This window comes from Chelonoidis abingdonii, chromosome 4, assembly GCF_003597395.2.
Source record: "Chelonoidis abingdonii isolate Lonesome George chromosome 4, CheloAbing_2.0, whole genome shotgun sequence".
Lineage (NCBI taxonomy): Eukaryota > Metazoa > Chordata > Testudines > Testudinidae > Chelonoidis > Chelonoidis abingdonii.
The window spans coordinates 45927599-45952838 of record NC_133772.1 but is presented as its reverse complement, the minus strand read 5'-3'; the positions used below and the strand labels follow the sequence as shown (position 1 = coordinate 45952838).

Genomic DNA, 25240 nt, shown 5'->3' with positions numbered 1-25240 from the left:
TCCTGGGATGGGTATGGCAGGACACTGAGGGCTCCAGCAGGGGGTCTCTGAGCACAGTCCACCCCATCACAGGCAGATAGACAGATAGGACTCAGAAAATCAGTTCATCCAAAGAATCCTTCTCTTTAAAAAAAAGTCTGTACTAAATAAAATGGGCTGCTTGGGCCTAAAATGGATAAGTAGTAACCCTTTTTTTTGTAACAAACACACAAAATATTTTCTGATAAAAACTATTATATTCATAGTCTATCTCGGTAACTACCAGACTTGCTCTGATTTTACAGGATATACAAGGATCTATGTTTGGATGTCACAATTAGGCAAATTCCTTGTTTAACACCTTGAAGCCTGAACCAGTGGAGAAGTGTGGCCTAGTGGCTAGGACGCTGGACTGGGACTCAGGTGCCCTGGGTTTAATTTGCAGCTCTGCTACTGGCCTACTGGGTGATCTTCAGTAAGTCACTTGTCCCCTCTCTGGGCCTCAGCTTCGCCATCTCTAAAATGGGGATAATGATACTGACATCCTTTGTAAAAGCACTTCAACATCTACTGATGGAAATAGTGTTATATAAGAACTAGGTATTAATAATTACTATAATTACACATCATGGGAGTTCAGTCCCAGTGCACATCAACAGGTATCCTGTGAAGTCAGTAGAAATCCAGGATCTGATTATTTCTGGTACTTGAAGACAGGATTATCTTTCCATTGGCGTTAGACCTAGAACTTTTCACCATACTATAGGAGCCACATTTAAGTGGAGAGGTACTATATATGCTAAATAACGCTGGCTGTCATTTTAAACACTTTCAAAATTTCAACAAAACTACAAGAATTTTTCTATTAAATATTTCACTTAAAATGTTTACCATTTTTTGACCAAGATTAGCTGCTTCTTCATGCTTTAATGATTCGATTGTAAAATATGTCCTAGGACAACTGAAATTAATTTTGCTGTCACACTCATCAACTCCCCACTCTCCCTTTCTCTCTTGTCAGCAGGAACATTGAAAAGTGCTACCCAGGTATCATTATTACCAGTGCTTTTTATATTTCAGATTTCTTTTCTCACCAATACAAATAGATTGTTTCCTCCTTTCTGTTACCACATGCAGCTCTACCAAGCATTCTGTAATAATTCACTGTGTACATTTTCTTTTAATCTTGTGCTACTTACAAATGAGAAAAAAAAGCAACCATAGCATTAGATATAAAATTAAGCTACTTACCAACTACTGCCAGATTATGCTCTGAGCCACATGCAATCTGCAAAAGAAATGTGAAACAATGAAAGAGAATCTGTGGACAAGTTTAAGTAGATACAGTACTAGGACAGAGACAACCACAACCATGACAGGAAATTAAAAATTAGGCTGAAAAACAATTGTGGATGGTACAATGTAAAATTAAGTTTGAAGTACACTACTGTATATTTCTGACAAAATTTCATTAGTGGTCTCACTTCATTTGTTAATAAACAGCTGTTTACATTAAAAAAGACAACCAAAATCACAATTGGTATTCTATCCTTTTTCATAAGGTAGACCACAGATTTGCGAAGACCTTAATGTTATGCACTTATATCAATAGGACTATTTGTGCACATAAACTAAGCACGAGCAGGAGTCTTCTGGGGATCAGGGTCAAAGGGAGAAAGGTCAGGAATCAAATGGACAATGAAGATCTAATTTCCTTCTCACTGATTTACAGCTACTGATATTTCCTGAACACTGAACATTCCAGCATTGAGACTTATTGGAAAGGCTGTGTGGGGAAGCTTCCAGTGATTCTATCCCTCCAGTCCTCATCTGGAGGAGAAGACATGTACTGCAAAGGATTTCATAATGCTCCTTCCACCAGCATTAAACTCCTAATTTATTTGTCATTTGTATAGTTTAAAGACGGAGATAATGAAATTCTTTTTTTTAGCTTGCTTGTTCAAGGCAACACCACAAACTAATCTGAAAGCAGCTAGTTTGGCTGAAATTTCCCCCCATGTCAATTTGAAATTAATTCTGCCCTGATGATCTGTGATAAAAGTGTGATCTGTATTTTAAAAGGTTCCCCTCCACCACTCTCTCTCTTTTTCTCTGCCCTGGACTTTAAAGTCAGCAGAGACATGTACCCACAAACCTTTTTTTAACTTTTGCTGCTGCTATGAAGATGGAAAATGTGTGACCAAATTCCATATCCTAATTTAATCCCTAATAATTTAATACTCGTTCATTCAGTGGACCAAACTCACTGCAGGCAGGTAGTGCTACCTCCATATTCTTCTGGAATATTGACTGATGGCAGCAACCATCTATCAGACATCATGTAGACTTCACTAGATAAAAGGTTCTTTTAATTACTTCCTTCTAGTTTTAATCCTTTGACCAAGTAAATTGCTAGGAAACGAACCCGTACACCCAGTTCATAATAAATCTGGAAACTCACTGCTAATCTCTGAGGTTACTGAGCTAACTAAAATAAACTGCAATCAAACTATACTCTTCTACTATTAAAAAAATATAATATTTAAATAAGGATACTAGATTTATAGAGTTTTAAGGCCATAAGGGATCATAGCGATCACATATTCTGAGCCCATGCATTGCAAAGGCCATAAGATTTCTCCAAGTGTTTTCTTCATGAAACCCACAATTCTGGACTGAGCTAGCATATGTTTATGACATCCAGTCTTAAATCATTGTGTTAGAAGTAAACGTTATGATCAAGGGTACTGAGCATGCAAAACAGCACTACTGTGACATGAAAACACCTTATTATTAGCTAACTGGCAGCTAAAAGCCCATGTTGTGGCAGTTGGGCCAAGTAATTCACCATAAATGCAGTCTCCCTCATACAACCAATGAAACTGTTGCATGCAAATTAGCTGTAGAGTAACAGTGGTGTCTGGTTGAATTACCTCTCATATCACACTGGTCTCAGACTCTTGGCATTACATAGGGTACGTCTACACTGCACGATTATTTCGAATTAGCTTAAACCGATATTACAAAACAGATCTAATAAAATCGGTTTAGCGCGTCCACAGTGGGATCCCTCCCGAAATCGATGTTTGCGTCCATGGTCCAAAGGCTACCATCGATTTCAGGAGCGGTGCACTGTGGGTAGCTGTTCCTCAGCTATCCCATAGTTCCCACTTCCGTGTTGAGAGCACAGTGCCTGATGGGGCAGAAAACACTGCCCCGGGTGGTGCTGGGTACAAGCCTCACCCCTCCCTTTGTGAAGGCAGCAGACAACCCTTTGGTGCCTTTTCACGGAGTGCATTGAGCAAACGCCATAGCACAGCAATCTTTCCCTTTTTTTTTTCACGTGGGTGGTGGGGGGAAAAACTGAGAAGCTGTTCCCTGAACCACGCCAGACAACTGTGTTTGAACCTACAGACATTGGGAGCTCAAGCCAAGAATGCAATAATTTTCAAGAGACTGCTGTAGACTGTGGGATAGCTGGAGTCCTCAGTACCCCCTCCCTCCCTTCATGAGCGTCCATTTGAGTCTCTGGCTTCCCGTTACGCTTGTCACACAAGCGCTGTGTATCCTGGATTTTTTATTTCAAGAACCTTTGGCATTTCGTGTTCTTGTAACGGAGCTGGATACAACAATTTGTCTCCCCATACAGCGATCAGACCTAGTATCTCCCCTACGGTCTATGCTGGAGCTCTTTTTCGATTTTCAAAACTGCATTCGCCAGCCCGTGCTGATCAAGAGCTCCACGCTGGGCAAGCAGGAAATGTAATTCAAAATTCGCGGGGCTTTCCTGTTTACCTGCCCGCTGCATCCGAGTTCAGATTGCTGTCCAGAGCGGTCAGTGCTGCACTCTGGGATCCGCCCGGAGGCCAATAACGTCGATTTCCGTCCACATGAACCCTAATCCGAGTTATCACTATCGAATTTAGCGCTACTCCTCTCGTTTGGGAGGAGTTCCGAAATCGATTTAAGGAGCCGTTTAACTATATTAATGACGACGTCGTGTGAACGGATACAGCGTTAAATCGGTATATCGGCCATTAAACCGATTTAAAGTCGCAGTGTAGACCTGGCCATAGTGTGGCAAGGCACCTTCTTGGTCTCAGCAGCCTCAACTGTTTTAGCTTTGGTGAGATGAGCTTGGGGTAAAAAAGTCCCTCTTGGTTGCACAAGGGCAGTCCGTGCTTTTCTCAGCCACTGTTTAGAGCATGTATTTCTCCCTTATGTATTTCTCTTAGAGAGGCTTGCTCCCTTGCTGCTACTCACTACTGGTAGCTTGACTCCTCTCTCTCTCTCCTCCCCTTCTCCCAACAGGGGAGGGTCTAAAAAGGTCTCAGGCAGCCCTTAGTTGTAATCAGCTGGCTCTAATTGATCACAGGTAACTCCCTCTCAGTTGATCCTAATTGATCTCTGGTAACCCCTTCTCAGCTGAACCTGATTGACCTCTAGTCACCCCTCCTCAGCTGATAGGGAGGAGGGCCTTTTAACTTTCTGGGACTGTTTTCTAAACACACACACCCCTTGCAGCCATCTGTCCCAAGTTTATCACAATAGCTATTACCTTACTGTCACATGGGTGTAATTCATCAAGTCATATGACCGAGAACTTAAAAATAGGATGGTAACAGACCACGAATCCCAGTGATGACTGAACCTGGCTGATAGTCTGAACAATAAGCACTCTCAGCCACACTTGTAGCTGTTTCCATTAATTCACATTGACTCAGACATTCTAAGCTTCAGAGTGATGGACCATCCTGGAATCTTACTTCATAGAGGTTGTACTAATAAAGTTGACAGCTGAGATTCAAGAAACCTCCTCTGGTTTGAATATATTGAGCCAAGAAATGGAAGCCTTTCGGGTTGGGAAAACTGCATAAGAAAAACAAATTGTTTTAAAATCCATCACACATTTTGTGATGAATCTCATTTTCTGGAACAATTAACATATAAGGACTGAGAGAAAACAATGGCCTTGGAAGGGGATTAGTGAAGTAGCTGTAAAACTTCTATCTTGCAATGTCACAGCTACTCAGAGCTTCAAGCACTGGCACATTAAAAAGCATAACATAACATTCGCTGTATTACTGTACTCTTCACGCAACAGGGCCATACATTATAGCAGTACTGATTTTTAATGTGTTTTCATTGGCTAATGCAGCCCACCAATAATGTTGGGATTTAAACATTGATGCCATGGAAACAAGATCTGCACATGGAAATGCATGTGAAGACTTGACTGGAAAAAAAAAAAAAATCAAAAACAGCAAATTCTGTCTCTTCACTGCGTGATGAAAAATGGGATATTAAAGCTGCTGCTAATAAAATCAACGTGAAGCATGAGCTATCTAATCTCATATTCCTATACAAAGTATGCTGAACACAAACACTGTTTCAGATGGTTCTATGAAACAGGCTGTTCACCCCGCTTCTGTAGGTCTTGTATATTTAGAGCTAATGGCCTCACTGGAAATGCCGTGTGTTCAAAACAGAACATGCTGTTTAGAATGTGTGACATCTCCACTAAAGAGGCATTTTGTTCCAATACCTAATAACAACAATTATCCAGTCTGCAACTCTGACAGATAAATAAAGCAAGCTGGTGATCTCTCACTATTTTGTAATCCACTCATACAACTGCCACCAACAGCAGCACTCTGAGAATCTCTGCTTACATAACACAGCCATCCACTACCTCATTTACCAGAGTTTATGGGAATCTGCCACAATGGAAGGCAGCAGCAGAAACAGAGTTCACTGCATTATAGGCCTTGTCTACCGTGGTAATTTGCCCCCATTATAGCCATTGGTGACCAGCCACTTGTGTCGCTGCACCAGTGCAATCTCCTAATGCATATGAGACAACCCATTATAAGCAATAATTTACACCAGTGCCACTTTTTACAAGCCAGGGAAAGATGCACTGGTGGAAGCAGCCGATGTGCAACCAAACACTCTAATCGAGGTAAGTCCCTTGCATAGACTAGGCTATTGGCAGTCACCCTTATTCGCCCTCACTAGCACAGGGCAGGGACATGGCAACCCTGGTAGCAGCAGCAGTCTCCGTGCACCAGTGGGGCATTCACCCAACAGGAGAGCACAGGATGTTTGCACTGTTGCCCTAGCCCAGGGTGACGTCACTTTAAAATGTAGCCTGGACTCCACTAGGAGTCCCGCTGGGAAAATCTTCCTAAGGAATTCTCTGAATCAGTGCATCCCTCAGGCGCCATGGCCAAATTCATGTCTCTCACTGAAGGCTGTGCCAGCCTCTTGCAGAACTCCTGCTAGACTGGACATTTTGCTTCACTCTAAGAGAAGACAGCATAATGCAGAGGTGAACCAAGGCTCCTGTCTGCTTCAACTTGAAGTTCAGGTTAATCTTGTGGGCATCCCAGATGGCATGTCAGCCTCTTAAAAATATAACACCCTCCCACCCTAAATTAGACGATAATCAGCCAACATAAAAAAGTATTAGCAGGAGTCAGAATTGGTAGGATGAGGTGCCAGCAAAGGAGAATGGGATTATCACAGACATAATGAACACTTACATTAGGTGCAACTAATTCAGCAATGACTATAGTTTTGTAACACAATGCTGGTATGTACTGCAACAGCCATCATTTTCTAGCTACCTGGCCTTTTTTCTGTGTTGCAGAAGAAATTAAACGCTAGCACACATCTGTATGTTCCTAGAGGATAGATAAATATGTTGAAATCAAGAATATTTGGAGCTTCTGCATGCAATATTGTTTTCCAGTCGGGCAATTATGTTATGCTGTATATTTAAACACACATCAAAAGTTATAACTCTTAACAGAGTCAGAATCAATCTCTAGCAGTTATTGAAGCCCTTTGGAATAATAAACAATGCAACCCCCTTCAAACTAAAATCGCTCCTCTACTAAAAAAACACATATTTTAATCTCTCTATATCACAAGGATTTCAAAGCAACACACAAACAACTAATCAAGGCTCACAATACACCTTTGAGACAAGAAAAGGCATTTCCAATGGAAACTGCAGAAGCAACTAGATGGAACCTAACTATTCAAGCTAAAATGCAGCTGACTCCTCAGTGTCAACACCAATAACTCTTATTAAACAAGCCCTGGGATCTTTAATGGTCACACTCAATCAGGTCTCCTGCTCTACATCTCAGCTGAAAGACATCAGCAGCACAGTGGCCCCTTAACCCGGACAGTAAGCTACCACCACCACATCCTATAGCATTTTGTGTTACTTGGGGTAGGTCTACACTACGGGATTATTCCGATTTTACAGAAACCGTTTTTTTAAAACAGATTGTATAAAGTCGAGTGCACGCGGCCACACTAAGCACATTAATTCGGCAGTGTGCGTCCATGTACTGAGGCTAGTGTCGATTTCTGGAGCGTTGCACTGTGGGTAGCTATCCCACAGCTATCCCATAGTTCCCGCAGTCTCCCCTGCCCATTGGAACTCTGGGTTGAGATCCCAGTGCCCGATGGTACAAAAAACATTGTTGCGGGTGGTTCTGGGTACAGCCTCACCCCTCCCTCCATGCAAGTAGCAGGCAATCGTTTTGCGCCTTTTTTCCAGGTGAATTATGCAGATGCCATAGCACAGCAAGCATGGAGCCTGCTCAGCTCAAGACAGCAATCATGGATGTTGTAAACACCTCGCACATTCTTGTGCAGTCTATGCTGAACCAGGACTTGCAAAACCAGGCGAGGAGGCGGCGGCTACGGCAGCGCGGCGACGAGAGTGATGGGGACATGGACACAGAATTCTCTCAAAACGCAGGCCCCTGCGCTTTGGAGATCCTGCTGGTAATGGGGCAGGTTCTAGCCATGGAACGCCGATTTTGGGCCTGAGAAACAAACACAGACTAGTGGGACCACATAGTGTTGCAGGTGTGGGACGATTCCCAGTGGCTGCGAAACTTTCGCATGCATAAGGCCACTTTCATGGAACTTTGTGACTTGCTTTCCCCTGCCCTGAAGCACCAGAATACCAAGATGAGAGCAGTCTCACAGTTGAGAAGCGAGTGGAGATAGCCCTCTGGAGCTTGCAACGCTAGACAGCTACTGGTCAGTCGGAATCAATTTGGAGTGGGAAAATCTACTGTGGGGCGGCTGTTGATGCAAGTAGCCAAAGCAATCATTAAGCTGCTGCAACGAAAGGTTGTGACTCTGGAAATGTGCAGGTCATAGTGGATGGCTTTGCTGCAATGGGATTCCCTAACTGTGGGGGGGCACAATGTGGAACCATATCCCTATTCTTGGCGCCAGAGCACCAGGGCACCCAGTACATAAACCGCAAGGGGTACTTTCCATGGTGCTGCAAGCACTGGTGGATCAGCCGGGAGGGTTCATGACGCTCGCGTCTTCAGGAACACTACTTCTGTTTTAATGGCTGCAGCCAGGGAATTACTTCCAGACCAGAAAACAACAGCTGGGGATGTTGAAATGCCTGTAGTTATCCTGGGGGACTTCAGCTACCTGATGCCATGGCTCATGAAGCCATACACAGGCAGCCTGGACAGTAGTCAGGAGTTGTTCAAAATACAGGCTGAGCAGTGCAGAATGGTGTAGAAATGTGCATTTGGGCGGTTAAAGGCGCGCTGGCGCACATTACTGACTCGCTCAGACCTCAGCCAAACCAATGTCCCTTTGTTATTGTTCCTTGCTGTGTGCTCACAATCTCTGTGAGAGTAAGGGGGACCTTTATGGCGGGGTGGGGAGGCGAGACAAATCACCTGGCTTGCTGATTAACCAGGGCGATTAGAAGAGCAACCAGGAAGCGGTGTGCATCAGAGAAGCTTTGAAAACCGTTTCTCATGGGCCAGGGTACAGTGTGACTGTTTGTGTTTGTTTCTCCTTGATGAATGCCCCCCTTGATTGACTCATTCCCTGTAAGCCACCCACCCTCCCCTTTAGATTACCGCTTGCTTCCTAAGGAAATAAAGTCACTCTCATTTAAAAATCATGTATTCTTTATTAATTAATTATAAAAAGAGGGAGAGAACTGACAAGGTAGCCTGGGTGGGGTTTGGCAGGATGATAGGAGGGAAGGAAAAGGCCACTAAAAAAATTTCAAAATAATCACAGCCTTTTGGTTGGGCTGTCCACTGGGGTGGAATGGGCGAGTGCACGGAGCCTCCTCCCATGCGTTCTTAGTCGTCTGGCGGGTGAGGAGGCTATGGAACATGGTGAGTGGTGAGAGTGGTTATACAGGGGCTGCAGCGGCACTCTGTGATCCTGCTGCTGTTCCTGACGCTCCACAGATGCTGGAGCATGTCAGTTTGATCACGCAGCAGCCCCAGAGTTGCATCCCGCCACCGCTGATCTTCCTGCTGACACCTCTGATCTTCCTGCCGCCACCTCTCCTCACGTTTGTCCCTCCTGTCCTCACGGTCCCTGGCAACTTTCCTGTACTTTGATATCACGTCCTTCCACTCATTTAGATGAGCTCTTTCATTGCGGGTCACTTCCATGATTTCTGAGAACATTTCGTCTCGCATCTTTTTTTCTGCCGCCTTATCTGAGATAGCCTTCGGGACGGAGGAGGGGCCTTGAAAAATTTTCAGCTGCAGGAGAGAGGGAAAAAAGCGAGAGAAGTATTTAAAAGATACATTTTACAGAACAAGGGTTATACTCTTTCACGGTGAACAACACTATTCACCTTACATAGCATATGTGATTTCACTACAAGGTCGCATTTTGCATCTTAATATTGAGTGCCTGCGGCTTTGGTGTTAGAGATCACAGACACAGGTCCAGGCATCAGAATTCAGTTTGAATGTGGCCATGGTAAGCCATTGTCTTTCGCCTTCTGCAGCCTTCATATATCCAGTGCTCTCCTTTCCCAAATAGCAAGCAACACTCGTTGAGTGCTGCTTCTTTCCTGTTAATGTGCAGCACCAGAACCGCCCCCATCCAATTCTCTGGGACGATCGCTTTACTCCTCCCCCCACCACATGGCTGGTATCATGGAAGATCACTGCTAGCCACCCTCCCCCCCACCGCGTGGCTGGTAGCAGGGAAGATCCCAGCTAGCCAAACGCGAACAAGCTCAGCGCGAATCATCCCCCGTCCTCTTCCCCCTGCTTGGCTAAATTCAGGGAAAGATTTCTTTTAAGCCACAGGCAAACAGCCCAACCATCTCTGTCCCCTTAATTAAATTCCCATATTTCAACCAGGTTACCATGAACGATATCACTCTCTTGAGGATAACACAGCATGATAAAGACCGGATGTTGCTTGAATGCCAGCAAACATCAGGACCATATGCAGCTAGGCTTTGTCATGCAATGATACCAGATTACTTGCTACATGCATGGCGCGGTCAAGTGTCCTATCATGGAGGACGGAATAAGGCTGCCCTGCCCAGAAATCTTCTGCAAAGGCTTTTGGAGTATCTCCAGGAGAGCTTCTCGGAGATGTCCCTGAAGGATTTCTGCTCCATCCCCACAAATGTTAACAGACTTTTCCAGTAACTGTACTGGCCGCGAATGCATCCCAAGTCCTCAGGCAAATTAATCATTAAAAAACGCTTGCTTTTAAACCATGTTTTATATTTACAAAGGTACACTCACCAAAGGTCCCTTCCATGGCTTCACTGTCTGGGATAGTGGCTTGGGAAGGCTGGGAGGGTACTTCTGTCAGGGTGAGAAAAAGCTCCTGGCTGTTGGAGAGAATGGAGTGCTCTGTGCTCTCTGCAAACTCATCCTCCTCTTCCTCCTCCTCATCTTCTCCATCCGCAGAATCCTCAGGCAAGGCTAAGATTACCCTCATCTCAGAATCCACGGACAGGGGTGGGGTAGTCGTGGCGGACCCCACTAGAATTGCATGCAGCATGACATAGAAGCGGCATGTTTTTGGCCCTGCCCCGGACCTTCTGTTTGCTTCTTTGGTTTTCTGGTAGGCTTGTCTGAGCTCCTTAACTTTCACACAGCACTGAACTGAGTCTCTGGTGTGGCCTCTCTCTCCATCATGGCCTTGGAAATTTTTTCAAATGTTTTTTCATTTTGTCTTTTGGAACGGAGTTCTGTTAGCACTGAATCCTCTCTCCATATAGCGATCAGATCCAGTACCTCCCGTGCAGTCCATGTTGGAGCTCTTTTTCGATTCTCAGATTGCATAGTTACCTATGCTGATGAGCTCCGCGTGGTCACCTGTGCTGATCAACTCTCCACGCTGGGCAAACAGGAAATGAAATTCAGAAGTTCGCAGGGCTTTTTCTGTCTACCTGGCCAGTGCATCCGACTCCAGATGGCTGTCCTGAGCGATCACAATGGTGCACTGTGGGATCACTCCCAGGGGCCAATACCGTCAAATTGCGGCACACTAACCCTATTCCGAAATGGCAATACCGATTTCAGCGCTACTCCCCTTGTAGGGGAGGAGTACAGATATCGATATTAAGAGCCCTTTATAGCGATACAAAGGGCTTCGTTGTGTGGACGGGTGCAGGATTAATTCGGTTTAACGCTGCTAAATTCGTTATAAACCCCGTACCGTAGACCAGGCCTTGGTGTTCCTCCTCATCATGCTCTGATTTACTGAGAAACCCAAGTTATTTGGTGAGATCTGGTGGCACAAGGTAGCACAGCTGAGTATACACATACCAAAAATAAGTAAGTTAAAATATTTCATTATTAAACTGATAAGATAGTGTAAGAAGGGGATGGTAACTCAAATCAGAGGCCTTTGAGAATCAGGCAAAATGTAAGGAATAAAAAAAAAGTTAACGGGAGTTCTCTGTTTTTCCTTTCCTGGGTGGAAGGATCTAGCTTAGATACTTATATTACCTCCATCACCATGGCATCTGAGTGCCTCACAATCTTTATTATATTTATCATCCCTGCACCCCTGCAGGGGTAGAGAAGAGCATTTTACAGATGCGAAACTGAGCAAGGACTTTCCCAAGGTGACAGAGGAAGGAACAGAACCCACGGTCTTCAGAGGCCCTTAGTGCCCTAACTACTAAACCATCCTTCCTCTCTCTCTCAATTCTCCCATGTGAAAGGGCATCAAGTCAGAGACCTGTTGGAGAAGAAAGACTGGAGCTGTAAAGAGGGAGAAGGGCTGGTGTGGGGGGTTAGGAGGAGGCAGAGAGAAAGTTGGAGATGGTGATGTGAGTGGTGAAGGAGAGAGAAGATCTCAAGCAGCCTGGACAAACTTGTGAACATTTTGGCACTTACCCAGAATGAGCCTCCAAGGCTTTTGAGTGTTGACATGGCAATTCAGAGGAGAGGTAGATGTGAAGCTATGCTTTACTCAGCTTCAAAGAGCTGCATAACATTCCATGTTGGGTATCATGATAATAACTCTAACTACCTTTAGCAGGCCTCTACATTATTTTTCAAATGACAGATGTATAACTGGAAAGAAATTATTAGGTCATTTAGCCCATGGCCCAGCCTATGCAGAAATGCTCCCTCAGCACATCAGCTTTTAAAAGTCCTTGGATATGGGGGCCTCCAGCACTTCCCTTCAGGGAAAAGATTATATTATACTATGGCAGTGGTTTTCAAACTGAGGTATGCATACCCCTAGGGGTACACAAGCTGTCATCGGGGGATACGTCAGTAAAATCCTGTATTGACGGACAACCCATTTAATTTAGTAAGACTTGGCAATCTAATCGTAAGTATATTATGACCCTATCTCAGATGAGGAGACCCAGTAGATTATATTATTTAGAAAGGGGCTATGCAGCCTAAAAAGTTTGAAAACCACTGTACTATAGGATTTCTAAGCCTGAATGAAAACATGATGTTTAAGGACTTTGATTTAGATTGCAGTCACTGCCATTCTGATTTTTAGTACATTAAGGGATGGTTATTCTACAGATAGTACCCTGTGGCGTGAAGAAAGGGGAGGAGAAAAGATCAAAAAGGTGACCACAAAGGCGCTCTTTCATCTAAGATTTGATATAAATGTTTGACCACAGAGTGATCTCCTTGACAGATCTTGCCTTGTTAAGGAAACCAGCAAGGCCAGAAGCAGAGAAAGACTTTATTCCTCCAGGGATTAGGAGCCAAAAGGGAATGATAAGAGTTGACAGAGAGATTGCAGATGACTAAAGATCAAGGTTTATATAATACAGTATAATCATTCTTTCCTAGTGCTGTTCCTTCATGCCCTTGATTAACGTATTGTAACTGATTTGTACTGTTTGACACATACTGACTAACCACATTCTGTATGCAGAATTCCACTGAGGGGGGAAGAACTGAATATAATTAGCGAAGCTGTCTTGCTTCCAATGATCCCTCACTAGGAACTCTGTATTCCTCTTCCGGATCACCTGATTCCCGATTGACAAGGAGAGGCAGCTTGCTAACCTAGTCACATTGCTTGGTTAGTACCAGGCTAAACGCAGTTTACTGCAATACAAGATACCAGCACAAGGATATAATCCCACCCAGAGCAGCAGTTTAATGCCATTCCCTGCTGCTGGGTATGTCTGTGGAAAATCGTGAGGGCCAAATAATCATGAGATTTGACAGTCTTTTCTGTGTTTGCTATTTTCTGCCAATCTCATCTATTATTTATTTAAATAAATTGAAATATGATTTCTAGCTTTGTTACAAAGTGGGAGTCACAATAAAATTTAAAGTGAGGCTTTGTTATTTCAGCCTGGCAGAAAACGTTCTTCACCCAGACAATGGGCCATATGCTGGTCCACTGCACAAAGCCCAAGCACATGGGCCTTTATTGGGGTAGAGAGTACTGCAAGGGATTAAATCCTTGCCCTATCCCCTCAACTAACCTGGGGGCAGGAAAGCTCCCAAACACTATGGGGGTTTTATCAGTAGATCAGCATAGTTTACAGACCAACTGGCCACAGCCTGTGTCCATCCCCACAACTGATCCCAAGCCCACTTCCTCACTGCAGAGTATTGCCCAACTTGTGCAATCAATGCAAAATTCCCCTTTGTGCTATCCCTCTGTGACAGTCTGGATGCAATCTGGGTCTTGCATGTTTGTGGGAGTTGGAGACAGCATTAATCCAAAAGCAACAAAATATTTTTTTGAAGTTATTTATAAATAACACCTCATAAAACTCCAAGCAGGGAGAAAATACAGTGTGAAAGGGAGAGGAAGAATGAAAGGTTCTATAACTGATATGGTGCTCACTCCAGTCAGGATCAGGATCCCATGGTGCTAGGCATGAACGCTCACAAATGAGGACACGGTCCCTGCCCTGAATTTTCAGAATCAAAATGTGGGGAGAAGAGTGGTCAGACTAAAAAAAGAACTTGGAGGGAACAGGGAAGTTGTGTCTGTTTTGAAGTGGGGACAGATAAACTGAAATGTCAAGAGGAAGCAAGTTCTGTACTCATCTCTAAAAAGGCCTGACCAGCTGCAGACTCAAAGATACAAATGCTACTGAGATCAGAGCACACATACTCAGAATTAGGGTCAAGGGGGTGGTGGGAAAGTAGCAAAATGCAACCAAGGAATACCTCATAAAGATCTTTACAAATCAGCAGTATCAGTTACAGTCTCTCTGCCAAGGAGTGTGAAGACAGCTGAGTGCATGTAATAGACACATCGTTATTCAAAGCAGAGGGAAAGCTAGTTGCTCTATTCTAAACAAGCTGAAAGCAACAGGGAAGCAGTGTTAAGGAGGACGTTAGAATAATTAAGCCTCATTGTCATGAACTTGCATTACTATTGCAAGGTCATCAAAGAGTTATCAAATGTTCCCATACCAGATACTTTCCTTCTTCCACATGTGAGGAAGATGACGTGGAACACAAAGCCTATATATTTCAAAAATTGCTTGACACACTGCTGACTCTGCTATGCCATCTGCAAGCAAATCGCTGCCATCAGATTATTCAGACGTTTTCAGCTCAAGACGTCTATCCTACAGAATGCCAAAAGGCCAGGATTTCAGCATCTTCCTCCTATGGTATTAAATAGAGATAGAACTAGAAAACTAGCATAAAAGTCATCATTATCAATCCGAATGTGCTAATTTCTATCGTTGCCACTTTAATTAAGCTAACGGTTCCATTAGGCAAAAACTATAGGCAAACATTCTATCAAAGCACACTCTCTTACTGAATATTTAAAAGCTAAAATACAAGTTACAAAGGTAAGTGTAATATTTGGTTATAAAATATCAACTTCTACATGGCCGCCTATTTTCAAGGTTCTTTTAAAAATGCATAACATTTGGGAACAGTTTTAGGCTTTCTGTAAGATTCTGGGCTTTACATCTTTTTCCTTATGGCAAAATAATCCATTATAGTTAATTCATAATGGATTACGAATATTTTAGTTAGCGTAGAAGGAATGACAGAGCAGCTAGAACGCAGTGCACACATTCTGGGGAAATTCTGCTCTCATGTACACTTGGGTAAGCCTTAAGTAACGTCAGGGACTTCACTTGAGTTTTTTCTGGACTTACAAGGATGTAACTAAGGGCAGAATTTGGCACACAGGACCTGCAAGGAAGCTTAACACCACAGAGTTACTTAGACTTTTGTAATCTCATAAGTCTGGTAAAGGTACAAGATGTTATTTTTAAAAGTTTATTTCAAATTATTGATAAGTTGGTATGCTTCTATTTTTTCTTGCATGTTTTTCATTTGTTTGGAGGAGCCCAAACTATGTACATCATTTATTAAAAAACAGCAGCCAAACTATGAGGAACCATTACAAGTGGTAATTTTTGAAGTGAGACACCTTAAAAGGACTTGACTCCTGTACTTACAAAAAAACAGCAACATAAACTGGGTCCGTAGCTTCCTCCAGGGTCAAAACCAAACGGTCATGATTTTCAAAAGGGACTAGTGATTTGGAATACCTCACTTTCTGGGTGTCCAACATGAGACACTTTAAAGAGGTCCAATTGTCAAAGAAACCACTGAATACTCATCCTGTGAAAATCACGTCCTTTTGAAGGGTCTCAAATTGGGCATCCAAAAATGGAGACATCCAAAATCACTAGTCCCATCTGAAAACTGTGGCCAATGAATGTTGCTGAGAAGAATGACTAGTAAGGAAATCACTCAGACACAGTAGGGCCAATCCTGCACATCTTCACTTTTGTTAGTAGTCCCACTGAAGCTCAGTGAGGCTTGTTGGTTCCATAAATAAGAGTTTGCAGACTCAGGCTTTATATGGGCATATTGTCTCTGCCAAAAGATAAAAAGAAAAAAAAAGGAAGTCCACCATACCAGAGAAGGGAATGTTAAGGACACAGGAAATACAGCACATCTGCCACCTACCCTGATTTGAAATGTACCTCAGGGAACTGGGGGCCTTTGAGAAACAAATTATGTAAGATAACCATCAATTGTTCAGGAAGACAAATGCTGTGCCCTGTTGTCAGCACAAGGCTTACAAATGTACATGCACAAAAATAAATGGAAAATTTTAGCACAAACTTTAATATGTAAGTCAAAAAACAGCAGCACGTTATACTTCCTCATTCCCTGAAATATGTCAAAATAAACATTTAGAGGGAAAAGTATGAGTTTTATATACCAACTAACTCATCTTGCAAAGAGGCTTTTTGGTTTATTTAATCTCCAGTGCAGCTGCAGGCATGCGGCTGCCATGAGAGTTAGCTTTGTATAAGTACCACAAGTCGTGAATTCTACTGCCTGCCTGCTCCTTTACCCATTGTAGTAAATGGTGCTTTTACCTTTAGGGTGTCACGTAACGCTCTACTCTTGAATCCTGGATTCTATATTTGGGCAGCACTTAGTAACAATCCATCACCCTGAAGAAAACTTATTGGAAATAAATAAATAAAAGTGTCTCCATAAACACGCAAGCTCCCAATACAAAGATGAATGAAAAGTTCTCCTGGGTAAGTAAGGATTAGCATGCAGTAGATAGAGACAGCTGAGCCTGCACTTTAATGCAAGTCTCAAAAGGAAGTTTGGGGAAAAACACATCATATTCTGAAGTGACATGCTGGCTGCTGTTAAGTGCATACTCATTCGAAAGCTGAATTAGCATAAAGCTTGTTTAATTCCATAACAAAATAATGTGAAGTCTTCTGCTTAGACATCTTGGCTGTATTGCACAGTAGCTCAATCAGAAAGTCACCTATCAAGATGGAAACACAGTTGTTTGGCAAGGATGAAATGGGAGAAGAATGAGCTGCAAACCTTTGGAAGTAGCTGTATTGGGAGTGGGGTCAGAGAGCACAATATCCATTCCCTCCCATATAACCCCCCCAAAAGTGGTAGCAAGCTGGCCAGTGCCAGTCTGACTAGGCAGCCCACAAATAGATCTCTACCCAGTCATGCTGTAGCACAATAAAAACTTGTTTCATGCTGCAATGCTACATTTTAAATCCACATGTGGTAGTTTTCAGACTATTCAGGTCTGCACCTGAGCAATGGCAAGACATTTCCACTTGGAATTTCTACTTCAGTGCAGGTGTCACAGTTTACTCTGTTTTGTTTTCATGCATAGGTATGATCATTTGATTCCTCTCTGTACTTCTGCATCAGTTTGAAATTTCCTTTTCCCTCACCTGTTCGCTCAGGACTGCATTTTTCAGGGCCAGGGATTCATGCACTGGCATCAGGGAACTAACTAGCCAGCATAACTTGGACTAGCCTAACTGGGTGATGGGCCCAGTAAACAGCCAGAAAATGATCCAGAGAGTAACCTGCCTCCGAAACTGTATTATGCACTCCTCAGCTTTAGCTGATGATCTGGATCAATTATTCTTTATTACATTATCCTAAATGTAGCAAAGAGATCTTTGTAGGGTTGAAACAATGGAATGATAGATAGCTTAAGCATTACCATGTTCTGATTACAGATGTCAGTGATGGAGAAGTTTGCTGTAAGGAGATTACGGTCTCTGCTTAAGATTTGTTTACATCTTGAGTATGCGTATGTGTGGAACCTATATCTACAAAAAAATCCTGTGCAATAATCCTCTGTCTTCAATAATCCCTGTTACTGAGAGTGGAGATGATCCAATAACGATTCTGTCAGCAGTTAAAGCCAAAAAGACCCTTCAGACTCAAACTGTTTTACATTTATATAGTCTGAGAACCATGCCTCTTTCTTCCTCAAAAGTAAACGCTTTCTTGATTAAGAAGCTGGAACATGAGACATGTGAAACAAAAAAAGTCAAGAGTACTAGATCCACTGGTCTAAAGGGCTAACCAATCAGAGAATAAATAGACTCATTTAATATTTGTGCTACCAACCTTGTAAGCATTAGAAGAAATAGGACCTGAAACATTTGGGGTGAGGCTTTCAGACATGCCCAGCATTGGCCTAACTCTGTTCCCATTGAAGTCAATAGCTTTGTATTACGTTATAAATGCACAAACTGGGGGGCAAGGAAGGATGATTTCAGGTAAAGCAAACAGATCACCACAACTCTGACAAATGTTAACACCAAATTTCCAAAGTAGGATGGTAGTATTGAAATTCCAGATCCAATTATGGAATTTCCATAAATAAATCTTACAACTAAAATGTATATTTCTTTTCTGTGGGACTTTTTTTTAAAAGTCAGAAGGCAACTTGTTCTTACCAAATATAATCAGTTCTGCAAGATATAAAATCCATAATAGACATTTTTTTAAAAATTCTAACTGTTAAATTATAACATCACTTTAAGCTGATCACAGATCAGTATGAGTCCTAGTAAATACCTCCGTTTGTGAAATACCGCTCATCCTCATTCCCATTTTCTGGAATCTTCAGAACAGCCTTGTAAAGTAATGACAGGCTGTATTTGACTGCAAAAAAATTATACATAAGAATCCTCTCACTTTTTTTTTTCTAGACCTACCACATGCAGACAATGCCATATACCAGATTTTGATTAGGAAAATAAAAATTGTTTTTTAAAAAAACAATACTTGAAGACATTTTCAGAACACATATACATGGTATATATTGTACACATGCACACAGTTTATGCTGTGGTAATCCTGCTGTTCTTAATCTTTTCAATGAAGCAGGATCATCCTCTATAGTATCGTGTGTATTTAAGAGGCCAGTTAGAATAATGTTAAAAAGAAAAATGGATGGATAGCTAAGTTCTGTAACACAAACTTAGATAGATAGGTCAAAATTAAGAAGGATTGTGAGAGACTCCAGACCAGCCTAAGAAAGCTAGATAGATGGGCCACATAGTGACAGATGAAATTTAGTGTAGACAGGTGCAAGATAACGTACACTAGAAAGAATAATTTAAACTTCATACATACTGATGGATTCTAAATTAGCTGGAACCTCTCAGGAGAGAGATCTAGACGTCACTGTGGACAGCTCGGGGAGATGTCTGTTCAGTGTGCAATGGCCGCCAAAAAAGCAAGATGCTCAGCTGTTAGAAATAGGACAGAGACAGTAATGCCGTTCTGCAAACTGGTTATATTTTACAGCCTCACCTTGAATGCTGCCAGGGCTAGGGGAGCTGATGTAACAAGACAGAGATTGAATGGTCTTGGTGTAAGAGAAATAAAGGAAATGTGTAAGGAGAACAGGGCCCCAGAGTCTGCCAAAGACAGGAATACTCACCATGGGAACAAAGCCCTGGTCTATACTACAAGTTTAGGTCAAATTTAGCAGCATTAGATCAATTTAACCCTGCACCCGTGCACACGACGAAGCCATTTTTGTCTACTTAAAGGGCCCTTAAAATCGATTTCTGTACTCCTCCCTGACGAGAGAATCAGCACTGAAATCGACATCATCGGGTCAAATCTCGGGTAGTGTGGATGCAATTCGACTGTAGTGGACTCCAGGAGCTATCCCAGCATGTTCCATGGTGACCGCTCTGGACAGCACTTTGAACTCAGATGCACTAGCCAGATACACAGGAAAATCCCCAAGAACTTTTGAATTTCATTTCCTGTTTGGCCAGTGTGGCAAACTCAGCAGCACTGGTGACCATGCAGTCCGCCCTAGAATGTTTCTACGCTCCCCCTATCATCTCCATCCCTGAGGTTATTGCAGATTAGAAGGCAAAAAAAACCGCACTCACGATGATATGTTTTCTGAGCTCTTGCAGTCCTCCCGCACTGATGGGGCACAGAGTAATGCATGAAGGCATTCAGTGGCAGAGGCCAGGAAAAATTGCTGTATTTGCTTAATGGCAAAAGTATCATGCCTCATTAGCAATCCTGCCCAAGCCAGATTGCTGTGTCACATGCACTCCGCACATGTGCGGGGACATGACTGCTTTGTGAGCAGGAAGGCCATAGATACAGACATTGCACTAGGTAGCTTCTGTAGCTAGGGAAAACATTCCTGTGCATTCGGCAAAGTCTGTGGCAAAAAAAGAGAAGCCCCATACTGTAGTGGTGATCATGTTCACCCAACATGTGAAACGTCCCCGGTTCGAAACCAGGAAGAAACAGGTCACTTTTCCATTTTCTGACTCCCCTCCTGCATTTTTAATCTTAGAACAGACGAAATTTTACTTTGAATTATATCAATTATAAGTTAAATAATATGGAAGCTCTCTCTAAGTTATAGTCCCGGGTTCCTTACCCTTTCAGCTGCTCTGATAAATTCACATTTCTGTTAGGGGCGGGGGGAAATTATCATGAAGCCTTTTACAGGAGCTAAATGCTATCTAGGACTCTGAAATAATCTTAAGGTGGCCCATACAGTGCAATCCTACGTTCTGGATTTGTCATTCCACAAGCTGAACTGCTCCTTATTACTGGTCATGAGCCATGGGAGCAAGGGACAGGCTGGGGCAGGTGCGACTGCACAGTAATGCCAGCTGGGAGAGCAGCCTGAGGCAGAAGCCTCCAGCTCGCATGATATTCCAGGCAGGACTGAATCTTCATGAGACAAAACTTAAAGAAGAGAATGACCTGGAGTCACTCCCATTCAGTGCTCTAAGAGGAGGCTAGACATGTCTGTCCAGGCACCCCTGATCAACTTCACCGAGGTCTGCCAGCTGAGCGGGACCCGAGCTGGCAGGAGCTGGCGAACAAAGCCCAAGACCAGCAGTGGGCTTAGCTGCTCAGCCCGCTGCCAGTGTGGGGCTCCATCTGCCACCCCGCTCAGCCCACTGCCTGCCTGGGGTTCTGATCATCCAGGCAGGCAGCGGGCTGAGCGGGTTCGGCAGATGGGGCCCTGGAAAAAAGGAACGAAACGATTCTCTGCTGTTGCTTTCATGGAAGGAGGGAGGGTGGGGGGTCTGACGACATGTACCCCAAACCACCCGTGACAAAGCTTTTACCCCATCAGACATTTGGAGCTTAACCCAGAATTCCAGTGGGCAGCGGAGACTGCAGGAACTGTGGGATAGCTACCCACAGAGCACCACTCTAAGTCGATCCTAGCCACAGTAGTGAGGATGCACTCCGCCAACTTAATGCACTTTGTGTTGAATTATAAAATTGAATTGTAAAAAATCGACTTCTACAAAATCGACCTAATTTCGTAGTGTAGACATACCCAAAGGGGAAAAACAGGAAGAGACAGTGAGATTTCACAGTAAAGTCTATGATCAGCCCCAGCTATTGTACAGTTATTTGGAAGAAAATAAATTGAATGATTCTTTATGTTTGATGTAGCACTTGCTTAGGGGACAGTGCATCAACACATTCCCCCGGGCACTGCATAGCCATGCCCCTTCACTGCCATTGCTGTCCTCTTTCACAGCCACAGTCATCCCTTAATTTGGGGCTCCTAAGGCCTTCCGCCAGGCTCCAAACTCACGTAGGCCCTAAGATGAACATGGCTCGTATTCTGATGATTACGACCAAGAACGAAGCCAGTCCAGAAATGTCACAAGCTGTTTCAAAGAGTATCATTCTTCCTAGGTGTCTTTATTTATTACAATCAGACTGGTTGCACCCACTATAACTAAAGTTGTAAAACAGTTCCCATGTTCTAATATGCAGACATAATTTTCCTAAATGTTAACCTGGGGCAGAGGATGCTTATCATTGGTTTCTGCCTCAACGCAATACGTTTAACATATTGGAAGTCTGAGCAAGTTTTTCAGTAATGGTTGAGTGAAAACACACACACACAAACTTTTCTAACAACATTGGGTTTTGTTTGTTTTTAAGAAACAACAGCATCAAAAACAACTGGAATTCTCTGTGGATTAGTGAAAGGGTTTTTTTGCTGTGCACTTTCCTCTTGTGTGTTTTATTTCACTTTATGTAATACTGTTGGGTTTAACTATCAGATTCCATTCACAAAGCTAATGGATTGAATTGCATGTGTCACATTGTGAATTATAAATCCATTTGCACTATTCTTGCCCCTGCCATGAACATTAATATTCCTTTTCCCCTCCTCACTTAACAGTAGAATTTAGATAACCACACTGACTTGGTAAACATTTCGCATGTTGGGGTGCCATATAAACAGTAAATACTTTTAATATTTACTAGCAATACTTCAAAAATTAGAATGGATGAACTCACATGGACTATGCTAAATATACATATATTAGGTTATAACATTTTTGTGTAATGTATGCAAGAGAAACAGATGCATTTTTTAAATAAAGAATCCAATTAAAGAAAGCTCAGATTTTAAATTTGAGCTGAGCTATCTTGAATAAATTAAAACAAAAACTGAGCAAAATACCAGAGCAAACCCATTTAGTCTCTGCACTTAACCAGAACAGTCATTTCTTTCACAAGAGTATCATAGGTGGTATCATCTTCATAAAAAATAACCACAATTGTTGGTATCATATCCAGTTCACTGACTGAGGCCCCAATTCAGAAAAGCACTTGCTTAACCTTAAGCATCTGTTTTAAGTCCAGACCTATTCAGCAAAGTTTCTCATGAATTACTGTTGGAATGGAATCAATCATCATCATATGATATGAAAATATCATCTGAAGTTATCCCTAAATACACAAGAGAAATTGAACATTTCTCTTTTGTGCATTATTATTGACAATTCTGCCATTTCCATCTAATAATGGAACAATACCATTGTTAGGTTTCCTTCTGTTCCTAATATATATTTTTAAAATCCTTCTTATTGTCCTTAATTCTACTGGCCTTTGATTTCTCCTTGTGTCCTTTTGCTTCCATTATCAGTTTTCTACCATTCCTAGCTTCTGATTTATATTCATGATTATCAAATTTCCCTTTTTTCCATTTGTTATATGTACATATTTTTAATAGGTGTTTTTGCATCTCTGCTAAGCCAGATTTGTTTTTTTAACCAGTATAGCCGCCTGCCTTGATAGTGGCTTTTTGGGCATTTAGTAAAATATTTCTAAATAGCTCCCAACTATCATTCACATTTTTCTGTTTACATTCTGTCTTCCAGTAGATCTGGTTCATAACTATTTTCAGCTTAGGGAAACTGGTGCATGTAGAGCACCAGGTATATATATTAGTGGTTTGGGCTTCATTTTGTTTGAACACAAGAAATGCAATAAAGTCATGACAACCTGAATCTAAGCAAATGGAGGCTACTTACCTGTAAATGAAGGTTCTTTAAAATATGAGGTCCCTATCTGTATTACACACGTGGGTATGCATGTGCTACCTGCACCTGAAATGAGAGATTTGTAGCAAGTAGTCTCCAATGGTCCACACACACATAGGTGCTCTCCTCATGCTCTGAACTGAGGGCATAAAGAGTGGCATAGCCCAATACTTCTCTAGTTCCTTCTCCTTATCTGATAAAAATCAGATACGATTTGAAGCAGAGGAAAGGGAAGATAGGTAGTGGAATACAGAGAGACCACACATCTCAAAGAACCTCCAGTTACAGGTACATACACGACCTTTCTTCAAGTGGTGGTCCCTATGTGTAGTCCCTACAGTTTTTTGATATGCAGAATTCAAACAAGAGGAAGGTACTAGGATGCAGTTGGTATGGACATCTGTAACACTGCTTACTCCACAGCTGCATGTGCTGAAAAAACCTGGACTTGGTCATAATGTTTTGTAAAGGTGTCGATGGCGCTCCAAGTAGCCACATTCCAAATGCCCACTCTTGGTACATCTTGAGGAGATGCCATTGAGGTTGCTTTTGCTTTAGTGTAGCAGGCCTTTACCCTATCTGGAAGAGGAATGTGTGCCAAATGACGACGCTGAATGACACATCCAGAGAGCCACTTAGAATCTCTCTGAGTTGGTAATGCTTGTCCTCATGATAGCTCTGCTATGGTAACAAACAGCCTCAGTGTTTTCCAAATCAGTTTTAGTCTTTGCAGATAGATGGCCAAGGCCCATCTGACATCGAGGGAATGTAGTCTCTTTTCTTCACTGGAAGCATGACCTTTTAGGAAGAATACTGGTAAGTGAATAGATTGGTTTGTGTGAAACTCGGTAATTATCTTGGAGATTAACTTTGGGTGGAAATGAAGAGAAACCTCTGTGTGAAATATGGTGTATGGAAGGACAGCCATGAGTGCTCCCAGTTTGCTCACCCATCTAGCCAATGTGACAGCAACTAAGAAAGCAGCTTTCATGGAAAGATGTGACATGGAACACATAGCCACCTGGTGAGAGCTGAGAGTACCAGGCTGAGGCCCCATTGTGGTGTGGGTTTCATCACAGGCAGGAAGATCCTAATGAAGCCTTTCAGGAATTGAATTGTGATAGGGTGCGTAAAGGTAGAGTGGCCTTCCATCAAAGGATGGAAGGCACAATTACAGCTGCCAGCTTCAGTGAGCTAGTGGAAAGCCCCAACATTCTGAGTGACAGAAGGTAGTCTAAAATGACAAGGATACCTGCCAAATTCTGGAGGCAACTGTTTCCATTGTGATCAGAGAGAGAAACACCTCCACTCAGCTAGACAGCATTTTCTAGTGGAGATTTTTCTGCTGTGATTGAGGATAGTTCAGCTGGCCTTTGAACACAGAACACTCTTAAGTCTGGTGCCCATCCAAATACCAGGTTGTGAGATTAAAAAGGTCTGGGTTGGGATGTCTGATCCTGCCCTTCTTCTGAGTCAACAGAACCAGAAAAAGTCAAGTATAGATGGGACTACATTTAAAAGAAGTCTAGAAACCAAAACAATCTGGGCCAATGAGATGTGATGAAGATAACCTGGGCCCGTCATGCCAAATTTTCCTAAGAACCTGGGGCAGCAGGGGAATGGGAGGAAAGGTGTACCTTAGATAGTCCATCCAAGATAACAAAAGGGCATCACTCCTGGACTCTCAGCCTAATACTACTCTGGAACAGTGGAGATTGAATTTCTTGTTTGTTTGGGAGGCAAGCAGGTTCCAAGATGCTGTTCCCCACTGGCTGAAGATTTTGGTCAAGACAGAATTATGAACTTCCCACTCATGGTCTGTGGAGAAGTTTCTGCTGAGATTGTCCT

At 42.7% G+C, this 25240-nt stretch overlaps 1 protein-coding gene across 1 annotated transcript in view; it reads right to left on the bottom strand.

The window, feature by feature from the left end:
- SERGEF (secretion regulating guanine nucleotide exchange factor) overlaps positions 1 to 25240 on the bottom strand; it is a 270842-nt gene that overhangs the window by 107731 nt on the left and 137871 nt on the right. The window contains exon 10 of the mRNA XM_075065841.1: positions 1231 to 1267. Coding sequence (XP_074921942.1) covers positions 1231 to 1267 — 37 coding nt within the window. The remainder of the gene's footprint in view (positions 1 to 1230; positions 1268 to 25240) is intronic.